Here is a 22,401-nt window from a genome sequence, read left to right as displayed (position 1 = left end):
CCGGCGTTAATTCCATCAGCCTGCATGCTAATCGTTTCGGTGTAATTCAACCATCATTTACTAATACAGGTCAAATCCTGTGTGGGCTTGTGGAAGAAGGTGGGACATGAATGAGCATTTGTGGGGCAGTCTGCTGGGCGCTGGGTAGGCGCTGAGCTAGCTACTTGGACACCAACGCAAGGAGACATGGGCTTCATGCTCAAGAAGCACCCCCGCATGACCGCTATGACCATTAACACCCCCATAGCCTTTTGTTCTCTTCTCTTCCTCCATGAATCCTACAGTCAGGAAAGCAGCGGGCAAATTAGGCCACACAGAGCAGCCGAGCTTATAACGGGGCCTTCAGTTGTCTCTCACTATCCTTATTATAGTAATGAGCACCCCCCTACTCCTTCTGCCACATCCACCCCCAGTTTTGTCTAGACACGTGACTGCCCAGCCAGAAACATTATTTCTCAACCTACCCTGAGGCTAAGTATAGACGCTGTTGATTGTGACCAGTGAAATACGAGTGGAAATATGTGGTAACTTTTGGGATACGCCCTCCGCTTCTTCTTTCCCTGTCCCTGTGGGCTGAGGGTGCAGGTGTGGGGTGTAGTGGTGAGCAGCTCTGCGCCCCAGGGTGAGGGCCAACACCTGGTGACTGGTGAAGCCGCAAGATGGAGGGGACGCAGGGCTGTGGAGCAGAGCTCTCCCATCTCCTCAAGCGTCTATCGGGCCAGACTTAGGCAAGAGAGAACATTGTTTCACCCATGGATACTGGGCTCTTCTTGAAGTAGTCTCAAATCCACTTCCTGCTACAGTGACTGCCCCTCCCAGAAACTGAATAAACCGAAGGAATGCCTTGAGCAGGAGCTTTCTCCGGGTTCTGAAATCCTAAGGAGAGGCCATCTATCTCCTGATCCGGTGTGTTTATAACAAACTCAGTTCATTTCTCATCCACTTGTTGGGGCAGTATCGTATTTCATTGTGTGGCATATGGCTAGTGCAACATTGATGCCGATAGCCAGGGAGGTCCCTTCTTCAGTCAATGGGACCACTTCAGAGTTTGCCGGGAATCTACGAGATGTGGTCCCTAAGGAGTATCTCACCTCTGTTTCCAGAAGAGGCATGAAAGCCTGTCAGACGAGAGCCCAGGGTTAATAGAAACTCGGATTCTCAGACTTCCCTTTAAGAGCTCTTAGCATTTCCTCAAATTAAGAATGGTTTTCTCTCCTTGGAGATTGGGGTCTTTTGGCACAAGCCAGGGAATACTATTAAGAAATCTTTTTCTTTTTCCCTTTCCTAAAGTAGTTGTGAAAAGGACAACTAAGCCACAGAAATGTGAGCACTAAAGAAAACAGGAAGTTGGACTAAAGGCAGCATCATGCGGGTCAGGCGATGTTTAGTAATTATTAGCATTTGGAAGTCAGTGGTTACCGGTTCAAAATAGTTCTTGTAAATGTTCAACCACTGGAAAGTCTCCAAAATGCCACCTAGCCAATGGTTTCTAGATGAAAGTATTTTTTTAAAGTAATAAAAACTCTCACTTCTGATAGCATCTCAGCTTACTGAGCGAAATAATGGAGTGCCTTTCACACCACACTGGACTCACTTCCTAGAAATTCACAAATACCAGGCCACAGAGCGTGACAAGTAACTACTGGGCAGGATGCCACTCTGCGTGTTTAGAGAACCGGCTCGTGTGGGAGAGACCCAGATGTCTGATCCTCACGTCAATGTCTTTGGACCTAAAAACCACCAGAAATGGAGGCAGAGGAGGCCCCAGGTGGAAGTGGTAAGGCAGTGGAGAGGCAGAGAGCGGAAAGTGGCCCGATTAAGGGGGAGGTTCAACTGTCTGTGAAGAATCCACCTGTTCTTTTCCCAAAATCGAAGCAGGGATGGAGAGACCAACTATGACCTTTAAGTTGAAAGACCCAGATTTGAGTTCTAACTTGGCCCTGGACCTCGCAAGCTGGCCTCTAGGTAGATGCGCAGCTAGCTGAGGAGGTTTCGGCTGACTCCAGAGGTTAATGTGAAGAGGCAGTAAGATATCTGTGAAAATGTGGCCAGTGTCACACATGACTCACTATTCTTTTGTTTGTAAGTGCAAATCAGCGTAGGCAAAAAAAAAAAAAAAAAAAAAAAAAAAAAAAGGTGTCTTTTGGTTTAGACGGTGGACAGTGGTTCTCAGAGCTGATCACAAGCACCCCATTTCCTTTCCTTACGGGTACATGAAGGACTGAAGTCCTCTGCCCTCTTTAGTTAGGTGTCACCTGGGATTTGCCCGTCACATCTGGGCAGAAGCTTAAAGAGTGCGCAATCTGCCACATCCTCTCATCCTGCCTCAGTGATTGTACTGGGACAAAGTTTCCACTGTCCCCTTAGTGACTATGGGGAGAACACTTACTCGCTGTCCCCAGTCTTCATCGGCTGGGTAGCAAAAATAAACTTCTGTTAAAGCTAAAAGCCGCTGCAACCTTGGGAGTGTGTCACTGCAGCAGAACCTCACGCTAACTACATCTGATTTTCTGTATTCTTGATGCTCTGGCATTTGGGGCCTTGACCCTGGAGACTCCCCTCCCTGTGCTAATTCCTACCACCCCCTGAGACCAAGATTTCGATACAAAAATCAACCAATCCACAGTCACACTGTGATGTCTTTTACCAAACTCACACACCGAGTGTCACCCCAGGACCAACTACCGCACAACTAGGGACCACTCCTGTGGTCCGGAGCCCCCCGGAATTGTTCAAACTAATCCCGTGCTTAACTCAATGGACCTATTCTGCCTTGCCCATTCCGCCCTGTGAAAACCCCAATAAAGGCTCTGGGCCATGCTGTCCCCTTGCGTCCCTGCCTCCTGACCATCTCCGGTCTTTCCCCACGTGGCCCTCACGCCTCCTGGTTCTAGGGATCCATGTGTATAAACTTCTTCCTTCCTGACAATCATTTCCAGTCTTGCCGTTCCCGATAAAAAGAAATGCTGGTACACTGTAACACAGGAGACAGTCGGAGGAGGCAGACGGGGACTGGCATCAGGCCCACAGGATTTGCTGATCCTCTTCCCAGCCTCTGGACACTGCTTTGCTCATGGCTCATCTCTCCCCGTGAACATGGGCTTTCTCTGTGTGGCAGGAAGCAGGACCCAAGCATCCTGGCTTCACTACCGGCGCCCAGAGGCAGGAGATGGCTTGGGGGGCTGATTCCAGCAGAAAAAGCCGTATGGAAAGACTCAGATTGGCCCCCTTTGAGTTATGTATGATCATGACACAATCTGCGGGCAAGCACATTGATTAGGATTGGATCGTGCACTCCCCACCGTGGCCTGCTGGGTGGGAAGTGCTGGACGGCCAGCAGCCCAGGCACGGCGATAGACCTCGCTCTGTCCTTTCGTGAATGGGGTCTGGACATGCAAACCTTGCCATGTCCTAAGGAAAGGACAGTTTACAGACTGCTGCTCATCACATAAAATACTACTGGGAAGTCAGACAAGCACTGAAGGAGGGAACTTCCTTTGAGATCCACAGAAGCCAGGAGGTCTGAGAGAGGATCAGACCAACTAGGAATACAGTACCCACACACAGTCCATCCTCCCTGTCAGCGGAAAATCAGTCCCTCAGTGAGCACGTGAGGTGAAGGGTAGCAAACATTCATTGACTTTTCTGGTTATTTATGGAATGTTCTCCTTAGGGATTGCACCCAGATGATTCTGCTCAGTCAGCTTGACTGAAGGAATATCCAACTGCCCAGGCGCCCATGATGCTTCACGTTCTTTTCTTATGGACGCCCAAGGGAGGCCCAGAGAACGGGCCTGGGAGATCTCTGTGGGTCACAGTGGCTAAAAGGGAAAACAGGGGGATTGAATTCACAAGGCTGAATTCAGCCTAAGAGCTCTCGATCTGGAAACAGTGGGCTGGCTTCCAGGGTCCATGAAGTCCTGTCACTGAAGGTAACACATGGAAGATTCATGTCCTACAGAAAAAACCCACAGCTTTCATAGACATGATGGGTGCTGCCACTGTAAAGAACTGCCATTTTAATGGGAGTTTGCTCAGCTTCCAGGAAACGGCCAAGAGGAGCTGGAGATTTTTTTTCTTGACATTCCTGGTGTCTCAGGAGTAAGTTTTCTCACCTCTCCTTCAGTTCCAGTACTTTCCAAATGGAGTCAAGGTCACAGACCTCCACATCCCTTGCAGAGTCCCGTGTGGTAGAGAGAGAGCGAGACAGATCTGGGCCCAGGTCCTAACGAGGCCATTTCCCAGCAGGTGACTGGCCCTCACTGAGCGGACTTCCCCGCTCTGAGGAGGGGTTGACACTTGCTGTCCATCGGCCCCACCACGGCAGATGAAGCAACAGCAGCCGGCCACCGGCCACCCTCCTTTCCTTTAATGATCAGCGCGAACAAGACCGAGCCTTTCTGCACGAAAGCCCTGGCGAGTGGGTACTTGAGTATCCCCGTCTGATCTTTTTGAATGGGAAGGGGTGGACTGAGACACGAAGGTCAAACACCTGGCCACTAAGGCAGAGCTGGCTTCCGGCCCTGGCGGCGTGGTGGCCCTGTCTGCTCACCCCACCCCGCACTCATGCACCCTGCCCGGCAGGCGGGCGCTGCTGCCATGGGGTGATGGGGAGGACAAGGCGGCAGCCTCACACAGGGGCCCCTGGGATGCCGCAGACACGCGCCAGGGATGTGGCTCCGCTGTTAGGGGCTCTTCCACGCCAGCTCTTAACAAGCACACACTGTCAACCTTGCTTTCCTTTGCTCTAGTGACAGGCAAACAGGGAACGTGGGTGGGGAGGGTCACAAGACTGGTTTCAGGTCACGCTGTGCCCACGGGCTTAGCTGCTGGGCATTACGAAGTTGGGATCATCTTTATGAACGTGAGGCGGCACTGGCCTAAGGCAACAACTCAGGCTACGAACAGAAGCTTCAAGAAACAGGACTAGAGTCATGAAGTTTTTAGAACCATTATTTATTTCCAATCATTCCCACTTCGTTAGCCTGGAACGGCAGCATGATGCCAAGGAAGGACCCTCTGGCTGCGTGAAGGAGGAGATCAGCCCCCCTTTCAGCCTCCCTGCGCCGGAAGGAGGGCTGGCAGGGTGGAGGGGGCTGGGTGGGGCCCTGGGCGGAGGCCAGGGGTGCGTCACACTGCAGTGGCCCCGCTCTGGGGATCCGCCAGCTTCCCTGACGGAGTGGAACTGCCAGTGGCCTCCCTGTGTTCCGAGCTGCCACCTCACGGGTCCCACCTGCTGCTGGGAGGGACCTGCTAGATGAGCTCCGCCAGCTGGGCCCGGATTTCCCGCTGGCCACTCAGGGCAGCTGCCGAAGCCGAGTCCCCCTCACAGGCCACAGTGCTGGTTACGCCTTCCAGCCGAGGAGGCTTCTGCCTCAGAGCTTCGGGGAGAGGAAAGATGAGGGAGGACGGCGGGGGGGCATGGCTGCGTCCTCCCCATCCGCCGTGCCTTCCGCATGGCAGCCCCTTCCCAGCCGGCCTGCCGTCGGCCGCAGCTGCCGCTACAGAGACAGCTGGGAGGCGCTCCCTCGCTGGCCGGCAGCTGGGACCCAGCAGCGGGGGCGACGGCTGGCTGGGGTCATTTGTTGGCCACGGCGGAAAGCTGGTCTCGGATGCGGCCCAGCCCGTCTAGCATGGTGTCCAGCGTTTCCTTACTCAGTTCCACGGTGACGGCCGAGACGGAGGGCTTGTCTCCACACAGACTAGGGTCTTCCCGGATCTGAAAAGAGAGCATGGCCCTGAAGTCAGAGCGCCCCTCTTCCCAAGGTGAGACCTGGACCTGGGAGCCCTACCCGGCTCTCGTGAACCTCGGAGGACAGGTTCTTTGCTCAGAGCCACATGGAGTCCAGCCCTGGAGTCGTTTAGCAAACGAGATCCCCTGAGGCTTGGGAAAGTTCTGTCCGTGAGGATGCTCAGGGAGGGCATCAGAGAAGCCAAGGCTCACTCACCCCTCGGGGCCCGACTCCGGGCCATGGAGTGAGAAGCGCTGCTGGACCCACACTGCTGCTCTACACAGCGGGTGCTAGGCATACGCTTGACTCCACCGGATGCAGAGTAAATACACAGCTTCTAGTCAGGTGTATCTGCTTCTTTAAGAACAAAAGTAAACTCTACTGATATTTAAAGACTTAGTTGTTAGAGGCACCGCTACTTTTTCATTTTCTTACAGGTCTGATTTACTGGGTATGTGGTTAAGTAAACACCATCACTAAACAAACCCTCAAATGGACATGTGGTTTAAGAAGATTCCTGAAAGAACTGTAAAGGGAAGGTAACACCAGGGAGGCAGAGTGTGGGAACAAGAAAACGAAGGACTGACGGCTGTCCAGCGGCTAACAGGGGCTCCCGCCCAGACACGTCACAAACAGCGGCGGCCTATCCATCAGACAGACAGCTGCCCGAGTGAGCCAAAATGATCAAGAGGGCAATCCGAAGTCTGCCTTGTGAAAGCTAAACTTCCAGTGTGTCCGGTAAACGTCAGGGATTGGCACACCACTTTTAAAACTTGTGTTTTGTGTTTGTCTTAGGTTTTAAAATGTCTGCTTTCAGTATGTGTTTTATTATGTGTGAAATCTTTAATACAGTACTATTATGGATACTTGACAGATAAAGACCCCATCTGGGGGAGCTAATATTTCCTACGGGGCTAGAGGTCCCAGAGCTTTGGAGACCGGTATTCTTGAGGGCTCGCGGGGGCACCGGGTCACTGATTCCCCTTCGTTCCTTCTCACGAGCGCGACCGCGGACGTACCTTCATCTGGAGCAGGCAGGTGGGGACGGCCATGCGGCTGATGCTGTCAGAGGAGGTTTTGATGTCCACCCTCCAGTCCAGGTCGACCAGGCGTGGCAGGGAGACTGCGAAGGAGAGAGCCCAGCTCGGAGCGCACGCCTCTCACCTTCCCAAGCCCTGCCTCTGACAGACGGCCCTGCCGGCTGTGGCCTGCTCCCAAGGGACAGAGCGAGTCTCCGCGGGAGACCTCACCGGGAGGCACAGGCCTTCCTCACTACCGCCTGTGCCGCGTGCACTCAGCACAGCTTCCTGGTGCCCACTGTCCAGGCTTCTGCCCGCACACAACCCTCCAGGAGTCATCACAGAACGAGAGAAGACACAAGGCAGAGAAGACAAGGTTGGCCCTGAGTCTGAGGAAGTGTGTCGCTTCGACAACCGTGGAGAGTTGGCCTGAAGATGGGTTCTACCACCTCTCTAAGCTCTGAGCCTGTTTCCTCCTCTGTAAAACGGGATAATGTTAGCCTAGCTCCCGGGGGTGGGGGTGAGGGTGCAGGTGCAGAGGACCCACTGGGTTAATGCTCAAATCTGTCGACACTGTGACTGGCTAGTAAGTTTAGTTACCATTTATAATATACCCTCTTTTATTATTTCAAACTAATTCAATTTCCATTACTGTTTTTTTCCTAATGGAAATATGATAGCTGTAGGTACTTCACTTTCTGGTTTGCATATTTCCTTTTTCTCATATAAACAATATGCCCTTATTATATTAAGTTTACCATCAGAAAAAAACCGGAAAAGTGATTATTAAACAGAAAAGCACAACACGCTGCTCCTTGGGGTTAGGTTCATGCACGTGGAGCTCTGGTTACAAGCCCTGGCTGCCGGGCAGATGCAGAGCTGGGGCGGACGGACGGGCAGGGGGAAGGCGGGTGTCTCGGTACTCACTCTGATTTGCTTGCGCTTCCGTTCGCCAAGTGGAGCTGTTTAACAGGGAAAGATGAGGAACAAATAATGGAAGAGGGATGAGAACCAGTAATGAGAGGGCCCATGGGCCTGGACTTCTACCCCTTCTGGGATCTTCAAGCCCGTAATCCCTTCCTGACAGGAAAGGACCACAGAACTGTTTGCCACCAAGAAGCAGTGTTTTGTTTGTTTTACACAACTCAGCGATGTTAAGACCATAGTGCTGGTTTTCATAGCTGAGCAGGGCGCCTGGGTGGCTCAGCTGGTTAAGTTTTCAGAGCTCAGGGTGGGGAGAAAAGGCTTAGCGCACTGCAATCGTCCTGCACTGTCGTTCTCAGAGACAGAACAGGAAGGGTCAATCTACCGCATTGAGCGTCTAGTCCACAAAGCACTGCACTCGGGCAGACACAGCCAAGCAGACCTAACGCTATGGCAAAGAGTGTCACAGTGAGGTGCCAGGCACAGGACAAAATGTGGTCACGCGTGAGGAAGTCTGAATCAACAGTGACACCTCTGGCGAGCAGGCAGTATCTGTTATCACCGAGAGTTCTGCTTAGCCTGCTGCTAAGCAGCAGCTATCGGTTCTGCTTAAGTTGTGCCCAAAAGAAACAAAAATGACCGATTAAACATATGAAAAACAGGGGCGCCTGGGTGGCTCAGTCGATTAAACACCTGATTTCAGCTCAGGTCATGATCTCACAGTGTGTGAGTTCGAGCCCTGCGCTGGGCTCTGTGCTGACAGCTCAGAGCCTGGAGCCTGCTTCCGATTCTGTGTCTCCTTCTCTCTCTGTGGCCCCCACCCCTCCCCTGCTCACACTCTTCCTCTCAAAAATAAACATTAAAAAAGAATTTAAAAAATATGAGAGACACTTGACATCAATTAAAGATGTCTACACTGGAATGAGGTGCATTTGCCATCTGTGAACTGGGGGCAAAAGGAAAACAAATCCCTCCATGCTGAGGAAGGGGTGGGGAGGGGAGCTCTCCTGCCCTGCTGGGGGAAGCAGTTGGCACGGACTTTCTAGCGGCCACCTCGAGACTATAAAGCAAAGCCTCACTACAGCCTTTAACCAGTAAGGAAATGATGAAGCATGTGAGCAAACTTCCACAGTAAATTTTTCACTGAAGTGAAAACTGCCATTTGCCTAAACATCCAATACTAGGGAATTTCTTAACTAAATTATACACAATTTCTCCACATAATATATTTAGCCATTAACAATGAGATTGAAGGCAAATATTTATTGACCTGCAATATCAGTATAAAAGCATTTCAAGGAACTCTCAAGAAATGAACACTTACACATGTTCTAGGATGATTTTCGTCAGCAGGTTTTTGAGGTTTTGGTGGAAATTCTCAGGGAAGAGAGCCAGAATCGCCTCGGCAGAGGACAGGTCACGGAACACGGCCAGCCTGGTGAGGCGGTGCAGGGCCCGGAGCAGCTGCAGGACAGGGTGGGAGAGCGGGGTCGGGGGGCTGCAGGGCCCCAGTCACCCGAACAGCCCCATGGTCCTGATGCCCACGCGCCTCGGCCCACCTCTGCATCCCTGCTGCTCTACAAGATGGGTGTCTTTATTAACCCCTTGTTCCCAAGCAGAACTTAGCTGTGTTGCTAGGTGATACTGCCTCAGGTCACTGCCTGGGGTCACCACCTCGGACCCGAGGTCTGTGTGAACCCCTGAGCTCGGCTTCCGGCTGCCCGCTGCCTGCTGCCCGCCCCAAGCCGAAGCTGGGCATACTGAACTGTCACCAGTGGTACTGGCGCCTGAGGTTCTGGCCTTCTATTCCAGGGTGTCCTTGTCCCTCGGCTGTCACTCAGGAGGGCCAAGAGAACGAACAGATTGGGTGGGCTGTGCTGACCGCCCTGGAGAGGAGGAGTGCCTGATGCTGCCCCGCTAGGCTGCCGTGTGCCACCCTCTGTCCTTGCAACTCGCAGCTCGGTGTGGCCCGCGGTCATCTCGGGAACAGAACAAGGCTTAGCTGAAACCAAGACTCTCTGGAGGGCACTGCTCTCGGATGCCCTGGGAGGAGGCTCAGCCACAGGGCACAGCCAAGCGGTGAGGGGGCTAGGCCTCCACCGATGAGGGTGCACATTAGGGGACCAGTGCCCTCCAGGGTCCCCCAACTGAGCCCTGTTGCCCCAGAGGCTCTGCCCAGTGACCCCTAGGACATCTGTGTAAGCTCTCTGCCTGACAAGCTAACAGCAGAGGCACGTTACAGGGAAAGAAAATCACAGAAAGGGCTGGCTTTTGTCCACACTGTCTAGGGAACAAGTCTGGAAAGGAAATGGCCGGGACCTCTGATTCTAGGTATAATTCTCCCATCCAGGCCTCATTTATCATAAGGAAGTGAAGGTTCAAAGACAATAGCTTTTAAGTTCACTAGCATTAAAAAAAAACATCTATTTTAAGTTTGTTATAATGTCAACAGACATTTCAGGGGAACAACTTCCTTGGATGTGGCAATGACTGGGAAGTTACGAAAGAGACTAATGAGCTGAGAAGCCAGTGGCCAAAGGTCGTTTCTGACCATACTTACTTGCTCTGCTTCCTCCTGGGTCACAGACAAGCTGGAACATGTAATATCCAAGAGTTTTTTTGAGTCAACGGCTGAACTGGAAAAGCTCTCTTGGCACAGCTGTCTGACAACATCTTTTGAGGAGGCCTGTGAATTAATTCACAGATGGGGAAAGAAGCCAATTCAGACTCTGAAAATACATGTTTTAGAACATAATACTGTCTCGGTCATGGTGTGAGACCTTTGGGACTCAAGATTTAAAGGTGCATCGGATATTTCCATTTCTGGAAAGATGCAATACATGTACTTTTCCTTATTTTTCCTTCTGAGCACAACCAAAACCACTGGGCACACTTACAACCACATACAGAAAACAAACGTAAGATAACTCTGAAAGGGGGAGGGGAGGAGAGGGACCACCTATGGACCTCGTGACCAAGAAATGACATGGTGGTGACTTCCCGGCTTTTCTTTTTGTTTGTAAATCGCAGACTTTGAGCTGAAGAACAGGGCACCCCAAAATGCCAACAGGTACACAAAGACAAAACCAAAAACTCCCAACAAATACTTGCTCTCTCTAGCCAAAGGACCAAGAAGGCTTGGTACGACAGACAACTTTCAGGTGGTGACTGCCCTGCTGCAGCCGAACACCACAGGAAACAACGAGAGCCCCTCTGCCACCTACGTCAGCAAAGGCCGGGTTCGGAGTGCAGACTTGCGGCCCGTGGAGGCTGCAGTGCGATGTCCGACGTGCCCGCCAGGGAGCCGGGGCCTTCGTCCCACCGACGGGCGACAAGTCCCACTACCACATGGAGTTAACAGGAACCACCCGGAGCCAGGGCACACCCATGCCCAGTAGTCACCAGGAGCCCCCACTTTGGGTGTCAGTGGGAGCCAAGTGCAGAACCTGGAAGTTTATCTCCATCTGGAAGTAGTGAGGCAGAAATCCTGTCCCCCCACCCAAGTAGTGTCAGAGAAAGCCAGCTGAAACGGAAGATTTAAATAAGATCCGGAATTTTAAAGTGTAACACAAGAATGCCCAGGTTTCAACTGAAAACGATTCATCACACCAAGAGCCAGAAAGATCTCAAACTGAATGCAAAAAGACAATCATTAGATTGTCCACATCAAGGTAGAGATGTTAAAATTATCTGACAAAGATTTTAAAGCAGCCATGATAAGAATGCTTCACCAAGTACATACAAACACACTTGAAACAAATTAAAAAACCAGAAAGTCCTAGCAAAGAGGCAGAAGATACAAAGAAGAACAAAATGGAAATTTTAGAACTGAATAAATACAATAACCAAAACTAAAAGTTTGGTAGATGGGCTCAGCACCAGAATGAAAGGGACCACAGGAAAGAATCAGAACCACCTGACCTCACCCAATCTGCACACAGAAAACAGATTGAAAATAATAACAGAGCCTCAGGGGTCTATGGGACTATACCAAAAAATCTAAGATTCATGTCACTGGAGTCTTAGAAGGAGAGGATAAAAGAGGGCAAGGCTGAAAAAAAGTACTTAAATAAATAATGTGCAGACACAACTGTATGCATTCAAGAACCTAAGCATGGGGTGCCTGGGTGGCTCAGTCGGTTGAGCTTCCCACTTCAGCTCAGGTCGTGATCTCACGGTTTGTGGGTTGGAGCCCTGCATCGGGCTCCGTGCTGACAGCTCAGAGCCTGGCGCCTGCTTCAGATTCTGTGTCCCTCTCTCCTCTCTGCCCCATCCCCATTCATGCTCTGTCTCTCTGTCTCAAAAATAAATTTTAAAAAAACTTTAAAAAATTAAAAGAAAAAACCTAAGCAAATGCGCAAGAGGATAAACCCAAAGAAACCCATCATTAAACTCTAGAAAACTAAAGGCTAAGAAAAAAAATCTTGAAACCAGTAAGAGGAACCAATATCTTATCTATATGGGATAATTCGAATAATAGCAGATTTCAAATCAGAAACCACAGAAGCAAGAAGGCAGTGGCACAGTATTTTTCACAATATTTAAAGGTATTGGAAGAAAAACTATCAACCTGGAATCCTACACTAGCAAAAAAAATATCCTTCAGAAAATGGGGAGGAAATCAAGGCATTCTCAGATAAAGGAAAACTGAGAAAATCTGTCACAAGCCAAAAGAAGTTCTCTTAGCAGAAAGGAAACAATAAAAGGAACCCTGGAATATCAGGAAGAAAGAACACAACAAGCAAAAATAAGGGTAAAAATAATAGACTTTCCTTCTCTTGAATTTCTAAATTGTTTGAAGGATGCAGCAAAAATTATACCACTATCCAATGTGGCTCTAAATGTATGCAGAGGAAATATTTAAGACAATTATATTATAAATGAGAGAAGGGATAGGAAAGAAGATAAGGTCTCCATACTTCATCCCTTACTGGTAAAATGACAACACTGATAGATTGTGATGTTATGTATATAAATGTAGTAACTAGGGAACCACTAAAAAGATTATAAAAAGAAATATATTTTAAAATGTTACAGATAAGAGCAAAAATATGTTCAAATCACCACAGGAAAGCAGGAAAAAGTAAAAAGAAACCAAAAAACAAAAAAGAGCAGATAAAGAAAAAAATTAACTGGCAGACTTAAATTAACATTAAGTAATTGTATTAGCTGTAAATCATAAATTAAATATGAGCTGCAAATATGACTCAATTAAATGCTGTCTATTAGAAATGCTCTTCAAATATGATAGACACAGATTAAAAGGATGGGGAAAGATATATCATGCAAATATTAATGAAATAAAATCAAGACTGGCTACATTAATATCAGACAAAGTAAACATCACAGCGAAGAAAATTACCAGAGACAGAAAGGGACATTATATAATGATAAAAGGTTCCATCTCCTAAGAAAACATCTTAAACATGTATGCACTCAGGAAGAGAGCTAGAAAACACAAAAAGTAAAAACAGAACTGACAGGAGGGATAGACAAATCCACAAATACAGTTGGAGACTTCAACAACTATCTTTCAACAACTGATAGAACTAGACAAATATTCAAAAAGGAAATAGAACATTTCAATAACACCGTCAATCAATCCAATCAATGTTTATGGAACAGTACCCAGAAGCAACAGAATATACATTCTTTAAAAGTGCCCACTGAACATATACCAAGATAGATCATATTCTGAGCCATAAAACAGACCTCAACAAATCTGAAAGAGCTGAAGTCATACAGAGTGTGTTCCTGGTGACCACAATGGAATCAAACTAGAAATCACTAACAAAAAAGATGTCAAGAAAATATCCAAACAGTTGGAAACTTAATCTATAGATCAAAGAGCTCAAGGGGAATTTAAAAAATTATTCTAATTGCATAAAAAGGAAAAACAAAACCAAAATTTTGGGGACACAGTCATGACAGTGTTGAAAGGGAAATTTACAGCATTCAATGCATCTATCAGAAAAGAGGAAAGTTCTCAAATCAATAAATTCCCACCACAGGAACAAAGAAAAAGAAAGGCATCATAACCCCAAAGGAAGAAGAAAGGAAACAATAAAGAACAGAAACCAATGAAATTGAAAACAGGAAAAAAAAAAAAAAAGAAAGAAATGAATGAAACAAAAAACTAGTTCTTTGAATATATCAATAAAATTGGCCAACTTTTACCAAGACCAACAAACTTAAACAGAGAGAGGACATAAATTACCAATTTCAGATATGAAACAAGCAGAGCACTGCAGATTCTAAAGATTTCAAAAAGAAAACAAGAGAATAACTGTAAACAACTCTATAAATGTAAATCTGGCAGCTTAGATAAAGTGGATAAATTCCTCAAAAACACAAACTACCACAATTACCCCAATATAAAACTGATCATTTGAATAGCCCTATAATGATTAAGGAAATGAAATTCATCATTTAAAATTCCCCAAGAAGAAATCTCCAGGCCCAGATGGTTTTGCTGGAGAATTTATAAAAATTTTTTAATGTTTATTTTATTGTTGAGAGAGCGAGCAAGCACACAAGCAGTGGAGGGGCAGAGAGAGGGAGATAGAGAGTCCCAGCAAGCTCTATGCAGACAGCAGAGATCCTGATGTGGGGCCTGAACCCATGAACTGTGAGATCATGACCTGAGCCGAAGTCAGATGTTTAACTTAGACTGAGCCGCCCAGGCACCGCTTGCTGGAGAATTCTAACAAATATTTAAAGAAAGAATTAACTAATTCTACACAGTCTTTCCTAGGAAACAAAAAAGGATACCATATTAATCAGCTCAAGAAAAAAATCACATGATATCAATGAAGGCAGATAAAGCAGCTGACAAAATTCAACATCCATTCTTTTTTTTTTTAAGTTTTATTTTATTTATTTTGAGAGAGAGAGAGAGAGTACAAGCAGGTAGGAGCAGGGAGAGAGGGAGAGAGAGAATCCTAAGCAGGCTCCATGTTCAGTGCAGAGCCTGATGTGGGGCCTGAACCCATGAACTGTAAGATCATGACCTGAGCCGAAACCAAGAGTCAGTTGCTTAACCAACTAAGCCACCCAGGTGACCCTGAACATCCATTCTTGATGAAAACTCTCATAAAATTAGAAACAGAGAGAGGACTTCCATAACTTGATATACAGCATCTACAAAAAAAAAACCTAGAGATAACATTATACTTAATGGTGAAAATCTAAAGTCAGGAACAAGCCAAGGATGTCTGCTGTCACCACTCTTTTCAACATAGTGCTGAAAATTCTGGCCACTGAAATAAGAAAAAGAAATAAAAGATCAGAAACATAGAAACATAGCTGCCCTATTTTCGGCTACCATGACTGTCCACACAGAAACTCCCAAGGAATGTACAAAAGAACCTACTAGAATAAGTGAGTTCAGCATGTTTGCAGATACAAGATATGCGTAAAAACTCAGGTGTATTTCTAAATGCTAGCAATGAACGTGTAAACACTGAAATTAAAAATACAATATCAGGAGTGCCTGGCCGGCTCAATTGAAAGAGCATGGACTCTTGATCTTGGGATTGTGAGTTTGAGCCCCACACTGGGTGCAGAGATTACTTAAAATAATAATAATAATAATAATAATAATAATAATAATAAATAAACTTTAAAAAACAAATAAATAAAAGTAAAAATACAATATCATTTGCAATCACTCAAAAAAAGGAAAATACTTGGTATAAATCTAGCAAAACATGTATAGGACTTGTATGCTAAAAATTACCCAACACAGATTAAAGAAATCAAAATCTAAATAAATGGGGAACTATATCATGGACTGGAAGATTCAATACACTAAAGATGTCAATGCTCCCTTGATATACAGGTTTAACACAATTTCTATAAAAATCTCAGCAGATTCTTAAAAATATAGACAAAATCATTCTAAAATTTATATAGCAACGCAAAGAAACTAGAATAGGTAAAACAATTTTGATAAAGAATGAAGTAGGAAAAATCAGCCAATCTTATTTCGAGACTTATTACATAGCTATAGTAATTAAGATTGTGTGGTATCATCAGAGGAATAAACAAATAAATAAATGAAACAAAATAAAGAATCCTGAAATAGACCTTATACAAATTTACCCAACTGATCCCTTTTTTTTTAAGTTTATTTTAATTTATTTTGAGAGAGATGGAGAGCAAGCAGGGAAGGGACAGAGAGAGACAGAATCCCAAGTAAGCTCTGCACTGTTAGTGCAGAACCCAACGCAGGGCTTGAACCTATGAACATCAGATCATGACCTGTGCCGAAATCAAGAATCAGAAGGTCAACTGACTGAACCAACCAAGCGTCCCCCAACTGATTGTCGACAAAGTTGCAAAAGCAAGTAACTACAGGAAGGACAGCATTTTCAAGTGGAAACGGAACAACTGGGCATTCACAGGCAAATAAATAAATAAATCTCAAACTGTCTCTCACATGTTATACAAAATTAACTTAAAATGGACCATTACTTAAATGTAAAATGCAAAACTATAAAACTTTCAGAAAAAGAAGAGAACATTTGGAGACCTATGGCTTGGCAAAGAGGTCTTGGACATGACACCAAAAACACTATTTATAAAAGAAAAAACTGTTGATAAATTGTACTTCATTAAGATTAAAACATTTACTCTGTGAAAGCTTCTGTTATGGGCTGAATGGTGTCTCCCTAAAATTCATATGTCAAAGTCCCAAATTCCCAGAACCTCAAAAAGTGGTCTCATTTAGGAACAGAATTGTTGCAGATGTAATTAGTTAAGATGAAGTCATGGAGTGGACCCTAATCCAACAGGACCGGTGTCCTTATTTTAAAAAGGGAGATGTAGACACAGAGGTACAAAAAGGGAGACCACGGTATGAAGATGCGTGCACCGATTTACAAGCTAAGGTATACTAAATGTTGCCGGAAGCCAACAGAAACTAGGGTGTAGGCATGGAACATACTGTTCCCTGCAGCCCTCAGAAGTAACTGATCCGGCCAACACCCTGGTCTCAGACTTCCGGCCTCCTGAACTGTGAGAAGATTCCTGTTGTTTAACCACTAAACCTGGGGTCCTTTGTAATGGCAGACCTAGCAAGTTCATACCCTGCTCTGAAGAGGATGAGAAGAGAGCTACAGACCAGAAGAAAATAGGTGTAAAGCACGTATCTGACAAAGAACCAGTGTCTAGAATGCATCATCTCAAAATTCAAAAGTCAAAAAGCAAACAATACAATTAGGATACAGGCAACTGACATAAAGAGATAGGTCACTAGGGAAGATATACAGATGGTAAATAAGCATGTGAAAAGAGGTTCAATATCATTAATCATTAGGAACATGCAAATTAAAATCAGAATGAGAGGCACGCCTGGGTGGCTCAGTTAGTTAAGCGGCCGACTCTTGATTTCGGCTCAGGTCATGACCTCATGATCATGAGATTGAGTCCCGCACTGGGCTAGGCAAGTGTGCAGCCTGCTTGGGAGTCTCTCTCTTCCTCTCTCTCAAATAACATACAGTGATGACCACGAATGCTGCAAGGATGGGGAGAAACAGGATCACTGATCCATTGCTGGTGAGAACGTAAAGTGGTACAGCCACTCTGGAAAACAGTTTGGCAGTTTCTTAAAAAATAAAAAAACAAAAAAACCCCAACAAACCAGGCAACGACCAAATGATCCAGCAACTGTATCCCTAGGCATCTATTGCAGATAAATGAAGACTTGCATTCATATGAAAACCTGTACACAAATGTTTACAGCAGCTTTCTTTGTAGTACCAAAACATCGGAAACAATCTAAATGTCATATCATGGACTACTGCTCAACGATAAAAAGAAAATAACTATTGATACAATGTGGATGAATCTTTAAGTGAAACGGGCTAGGTGAAAAGGCCTATGTTATGTACTGCATGATTCCATTCACATAACAGGCGTGAAATGACAAAACTTCAGAAATGAGGTATAGGTCACTTAACGCCAGAGGGCAAGGAGAGGGTGAGGGCGGAGGGGAAGTGTATAAAAGTATACAAGGCATGTGATGAGGGTGGGTTCTGAATCTTGACGTATCAAGGTCAGTATCTTGGTTGTGACATCATACTATACTTTTGCAAGATGTTACTGATGGGGAAACTGGGTAAAGCATAAATGGGATCTTTCTGTATTGCCTTTTACAACTGCGTGTAAATCTACAATAACCTCAAAATAAGAAATTTAAAGTATTTTTTTAAAAAAGAAAATACACAGAATAATAGGAATGACAATGAGTTAACGATCGCTACATAAGGGCAAGCAAAAACAGCCAGGAACAAAAGAAGTATATGCTTTATTATTCCTTTTATGGGAAGCTCAAACATGGGCAGTAATAAAGTGATTTTGAAAGTAAGGACAGTGGTTACTACCGGGTTGGTGAGGGTAGCAATTATGGAACAACAGAGTGATTTCTGCAGCGCTGGTTATGTTTTGGTTTTGACCAAAGTGACAGTTACACAGGTGTGTGATAAATCACCATGATGTTCGCTTTTCTGTGTGTTACACATTAATGATTTTTTAAAAAAGTTTATTAAAGAAAAAAAGTCCATACGATGAATAGGTAACAGGTGGTCAGAACAGCCACAATGAAGGTGGAAAGGCCCAGGGTGGGAGCTGAGAGCCCCAGGTTTCCAATCCCAGCTTTGTGACTTCATTCATTGCCGCGGGCCAGGAGGAAGGATACTTGCTGGGGATACATTTGTGAATAACACAGAGCAGATGCTTTTAGCGAAGGAGAATTCAAGTGCACGCTGATGTGACTAAGACAAAAGAGGGACCACGGCAGGAACCAGTCGATGATGCTGTACCATGAACTGCTTAGTATTATGAACTCAGCTTAATTCATCTGGAGTTTAAAAAAAAAAAGTACCGATTGGATCTTCCACTGTTTAAGAAAGGCAGCAAAGTGTCTACAAGGGAAGACCCCTTCTACCATAGGCGAAGTAATTCCAGTCCATCATGTCATTTGGTTTTACGAAGCTTCACAGTCTTTCAAATAATTCTCAGGGAGTGTTCTGGCCCTCACCCAGGTCAAAGCAACTACAGAAAACCCGGGACTCCGGAGAACCGAACGCACACTTCACTTGGGGGGCTATGCGGGCTCCGAGAAGAGAAATTTCCCAACTACGGAGCTAAGGGGGGGCTGCGGGATGAAACGGGGAACTCGCAACGCGGATCTAGCACTTTCCACCTCAACCAATCCCGAAAGCCAGCCCCAGAGACTTTTAGTAGGGGACATTTGCACAGCGCCGGCACGTCCGTTATCTTATTTGTCCCTCCACCATCAAGGCAGGGCAGGTATGAATTTCGTGCTCACTTTCAAAAAAGCTCGGAAAGGCGCAACTTCGGGGTCACCCAAAGAAGTAGTGGCAGAGTCGCGGCTCCAAATCAGGGTCCATTTAGTCTTCCTTTTCCTTCCCAAGGCCTGGGGACAAAGACTCGCCTCATGCTGTCCCCACCCCGCCAGTTTACCTTCAGCAGGCTCTGGAGCGCGGCGAAGTCCTCCGCTGTCAACGCAGCCATCTTCCCCGAGTCACCTGACAGCGACACGCTGAGCAGCTCGTCACATGGCTCCGAGGCCGCCGCAGAGCATGCCGGGGGCTGTAGTCCTTTAGGTGATGGTGGCTGCCCCGGTTGCTGCAGGGTGAGGAGGGGGCAATAGGCTGTGACCATTGGATGGCTCAGTCTGGGGACTCTAGGACAGTGGAGTTTGGAGGGCGCAGGCGCGGGATGATGTGCCCTCGTGGACATTTGCTTGGCTTGGCTACTTACCAGGTCTGGGTAAACTGATTTTCCTTGACCCGTGTGGGTGGGCTGGCTGATTTGGGGAATGCACTTGCAAGTGGTATTCACACCCATATGTAATCCCCTCCCACACCGCACCAGGATTGGTTTGTGTGGCCAATATCAGGTGGCAGAAGTGATGGTATGTCACTTCTACGCTTATATATAAAAGACTGCAGCTTTTGGGTACTCTGTTTTGTCTGCTCCTTTTTCTAGAGTCTCTTGCTCTGGGGAAAATAAGCTGTCATGTTGGGAGCAGCCCTCTGGAGAGGTCCATGTGGCAAAGACCTGAAGCCTCTGGCCAATCGCCAGCAAGAAACTAAAGCCTGCCAACAACATCGTTACTGAGTTTAGAAGCAGCTTCAGTAGCCTCCATAGAGCTTTGAGATGACAGTAGTCTTGGCCAACATTTTGATTACAACCTCATGAGATATTCAGAACCCAGAACTATCCAGCTAAGCCGCTCCCAGATTTCTGGTCTTCAAGACCTGTATGATTATAAATGTTTCTTGTTTTAAGCCACTAAGTTTGGTAATCTGTTCCATAGCAATAATAACTAATACATGGAGGCAGCGAAGCATGGTGGCTTTAGAATTCCATATAAATTTGAGTCCCAACTCTGCACGTTATTAACTGTACCTTGAGCAAATCCTGGAGTTTCTCTGAGCCTCGGTTTCCACGTCTGTTAAATGATGTTGATCACACGTACCATGGAGAGCAGAGCTGACTGATCGGTGTTGCCCCATGGAGGGTATCTCTTTGCCCTTGTGGGCAGGTATGATATGAGAAGATCCCTTGGGCTCCAGTAAGTAAGAGGCAGGGCTTATAACCCTGGACCATGTGATCTCATTTTGGTAGGGCTTCCCAGACTGCCACTACCAAGATGAATTTAAAGGTTTTTCTGTGGTCTGGAGAGCTCCCAGCAATTCCTAAAGTGTTAATGTTTTTATGGAAAGGAACAGAATAGAAGGTTAAGAGTTTATTTCCATAATTTTGTCCTGTTACTTAATATTTTCCCCATTTTACATATGAGGAAACCAAGGTACAGAGAAGTTAAGGAATGTGTCCAAGGTCACACAGCTAAGTAGTCACAGAACCCAGATTCAAACTTGAGAGTTGGGATCCAGTGTGTGCTGTTAACTTTCGAGCTGTGCATGCCTCATTATCTTCTCATAGCTGAAAACTCATGCTTCTTCTGTCTGGATGTCTGAGTCTCTTCCCAAGGGGGCAAGAACCATCTCAAGATGTCCTGGACAACCAGCCCAGTGGCATGATGAGAGACAAGATGATGAGTGGAAGAGGTACCTTTGGGAAAAGACCCAGGTTCGATTCCTGGCTCCTGTGTGCTTCTGGCAAATTACTCCATCTGTTTGAACCTCAGTTTCCTCATCTGTAAAATGGGAACAGCAATTAAGATGCCTTTTGACCATTATGGGTAACTCAGGGATGACTTATACCCCCAAGAGGGAAGGGTTATTTATTTGGAGATGCCATATTAGCCACTGGCAACTCTAAAGGGCAGAGCATTCCTGTGCTAGGAGAAAAGGTTGCCAGTAGTGATCAACCATCTCAGTTTATTCAAGAATGAGGGATTTCCTGAGCCACAGCACCCACAATGCTAACACTGGGACAGTCCTGGACAAACCAGGCTAAATGGTCACCCTTGTGTGACCCCTGAGCCTTTGAGGGAAATCATTCTTTTAGAGCCTGTGTCCTGCCTTCTTCAGTGGGGCTGATGTGAAGAGAGCAATCTGGATGCAGAATTTTTTAATAGAAGGTGATTAAGGGTAACAATCATAGGCTGAGAGTTTTTTTTCTTTTCTTTTTTTTTTTTTTGCTAATAGCTTTATTGAGATGTAAATCACATACACAATTTACCCACTTAAAGTGTACAATTCAGAGGATTTGGGTATATTCACAGGGTTATATAACCATCACCACAGTGCAAGAACATATTTACCACCTAAAAGAAAAAACACGCCCTTTAGCTAGCACCCCCTTCTCCCTCCACTACACTCCAGCCTCTGGTAGCCACTAATCTCCTTTCTCTCCTCTCGATTTGCCTGTTCTGGACATTTCATGTAAAATGGAATCCTACGTGATTGTTTTTATCCATTTCTTCCACTTAGCCTGATGTTTTTAAGGGTCGTCCATGTTGCATAGCATGTATCAGTACTTCATCCCTTTTGATTGCTGAGTAATTTCCATTGTAAGGTCAGATCACATTTTGTTTATCCATTCACCAAGTGATGGATAGTTGGCTCATTTCCGCCTTTTGGCTATCATGAGTAATGCTCTGTGAACACTCTTGAGCAAGCTTTTGTGTAGATTCATAGTTTCCTTTCCCTTCGGGTATATACCCAGGAGTCACATTCCTGGGTCACAGGGTTTAACGTTTTGAGGAATTGCCAGCTTGTTTCCCAGAGCAGTTGCACCATTTATGTTTTCATCAGCAACATCTGAGGGGTCCAAGTTCCCCACATCCTCCCTGACCCTTGTTCTTATCTGTCTGATTATAGCCGTCCTGGTGGGTGCAAAATGGTGTCTCACTGTGAGCTCGCTTGCTTCCAGCTGAAATGTGCATAGCAAGCACATGTGTCATTTAGGCTACTGATGGTCATCTGAGGTGACTGATGGAGATTATGGAGGCTTGAAAGTCCAGTCTACCCTTCGGTCCTGACCAAGTCCGACTGCCTTCTTCACGGAGGAATGTCTGCAGGAGGCAGATTAGGCTTGGGGGCCTGTGGTCCTTTAGGAAGAGCCCCTCATTTCCCTCATTTCCTTTTTCCTCTCCCCCATTTCATGGACTGAGATGAGGGCGGGTGTCCAGGGAGAGAAGGGGCTCAAGGGTGGCTTCACCTGTTTGGTCTGATGCCACCTGCTCTAAGTCAAAGACTGGTTTTGAAGTGGCCTGATCAGCACACTAG

General features: G+C 46.3%; 1 protein-coding gene across 1 annotated transcript; it reads right to left on the bottom strand.

The window, feature by feature from the left end:
* Positions 1-4,935: 4,935 nt before the first annotated feature.
* COMMD9 (COMM domain containing 9) lies at positions 4,936-19,257 on the bottom strand. The gene is made up of 6 exons (XM_029914881.1): positions 19,163-19,257; positions 10,236-10,361; positions 9,000-9,139; positions 7,679-7,713; positions 6,752-6,855; positions 4,936-5,719 (listed from the first exon to the last, which is right to left on the bottom strand). Exons 1-6 carry the CDS (start codon positions 19,211-19,213, stop codon positions 5,579-5,581), a joined length of 597 nt encoding a protein of 198 aa, XP_029770741.1. The 5' UTR covers positions 19,214-19,257; the 3' UTR covers positions 4,936-5,578.
* Between the last annotated feature and the right edge of the window lie 3,144 nt (positions 19,258-22,401).

Source organism: Suricata suricatta, chromosome 11 (genome assembly GCF_006229205.1).
Source record: "Suricata suricatta isolate VVHF042 chromosome 11, meerkat_22Aug2017_6uvM2_HiC, whole genome shotgun sequence".
Taxonomy (NCBI): Eukaryota; Metazoa; Chordata; class Mammalia; order Carnivora; family Herpestidae; genus Suricata; species Suricata suricatta.
This window is presented reverse-complemented; position numbering and strand designations above follow the sequence as displayed.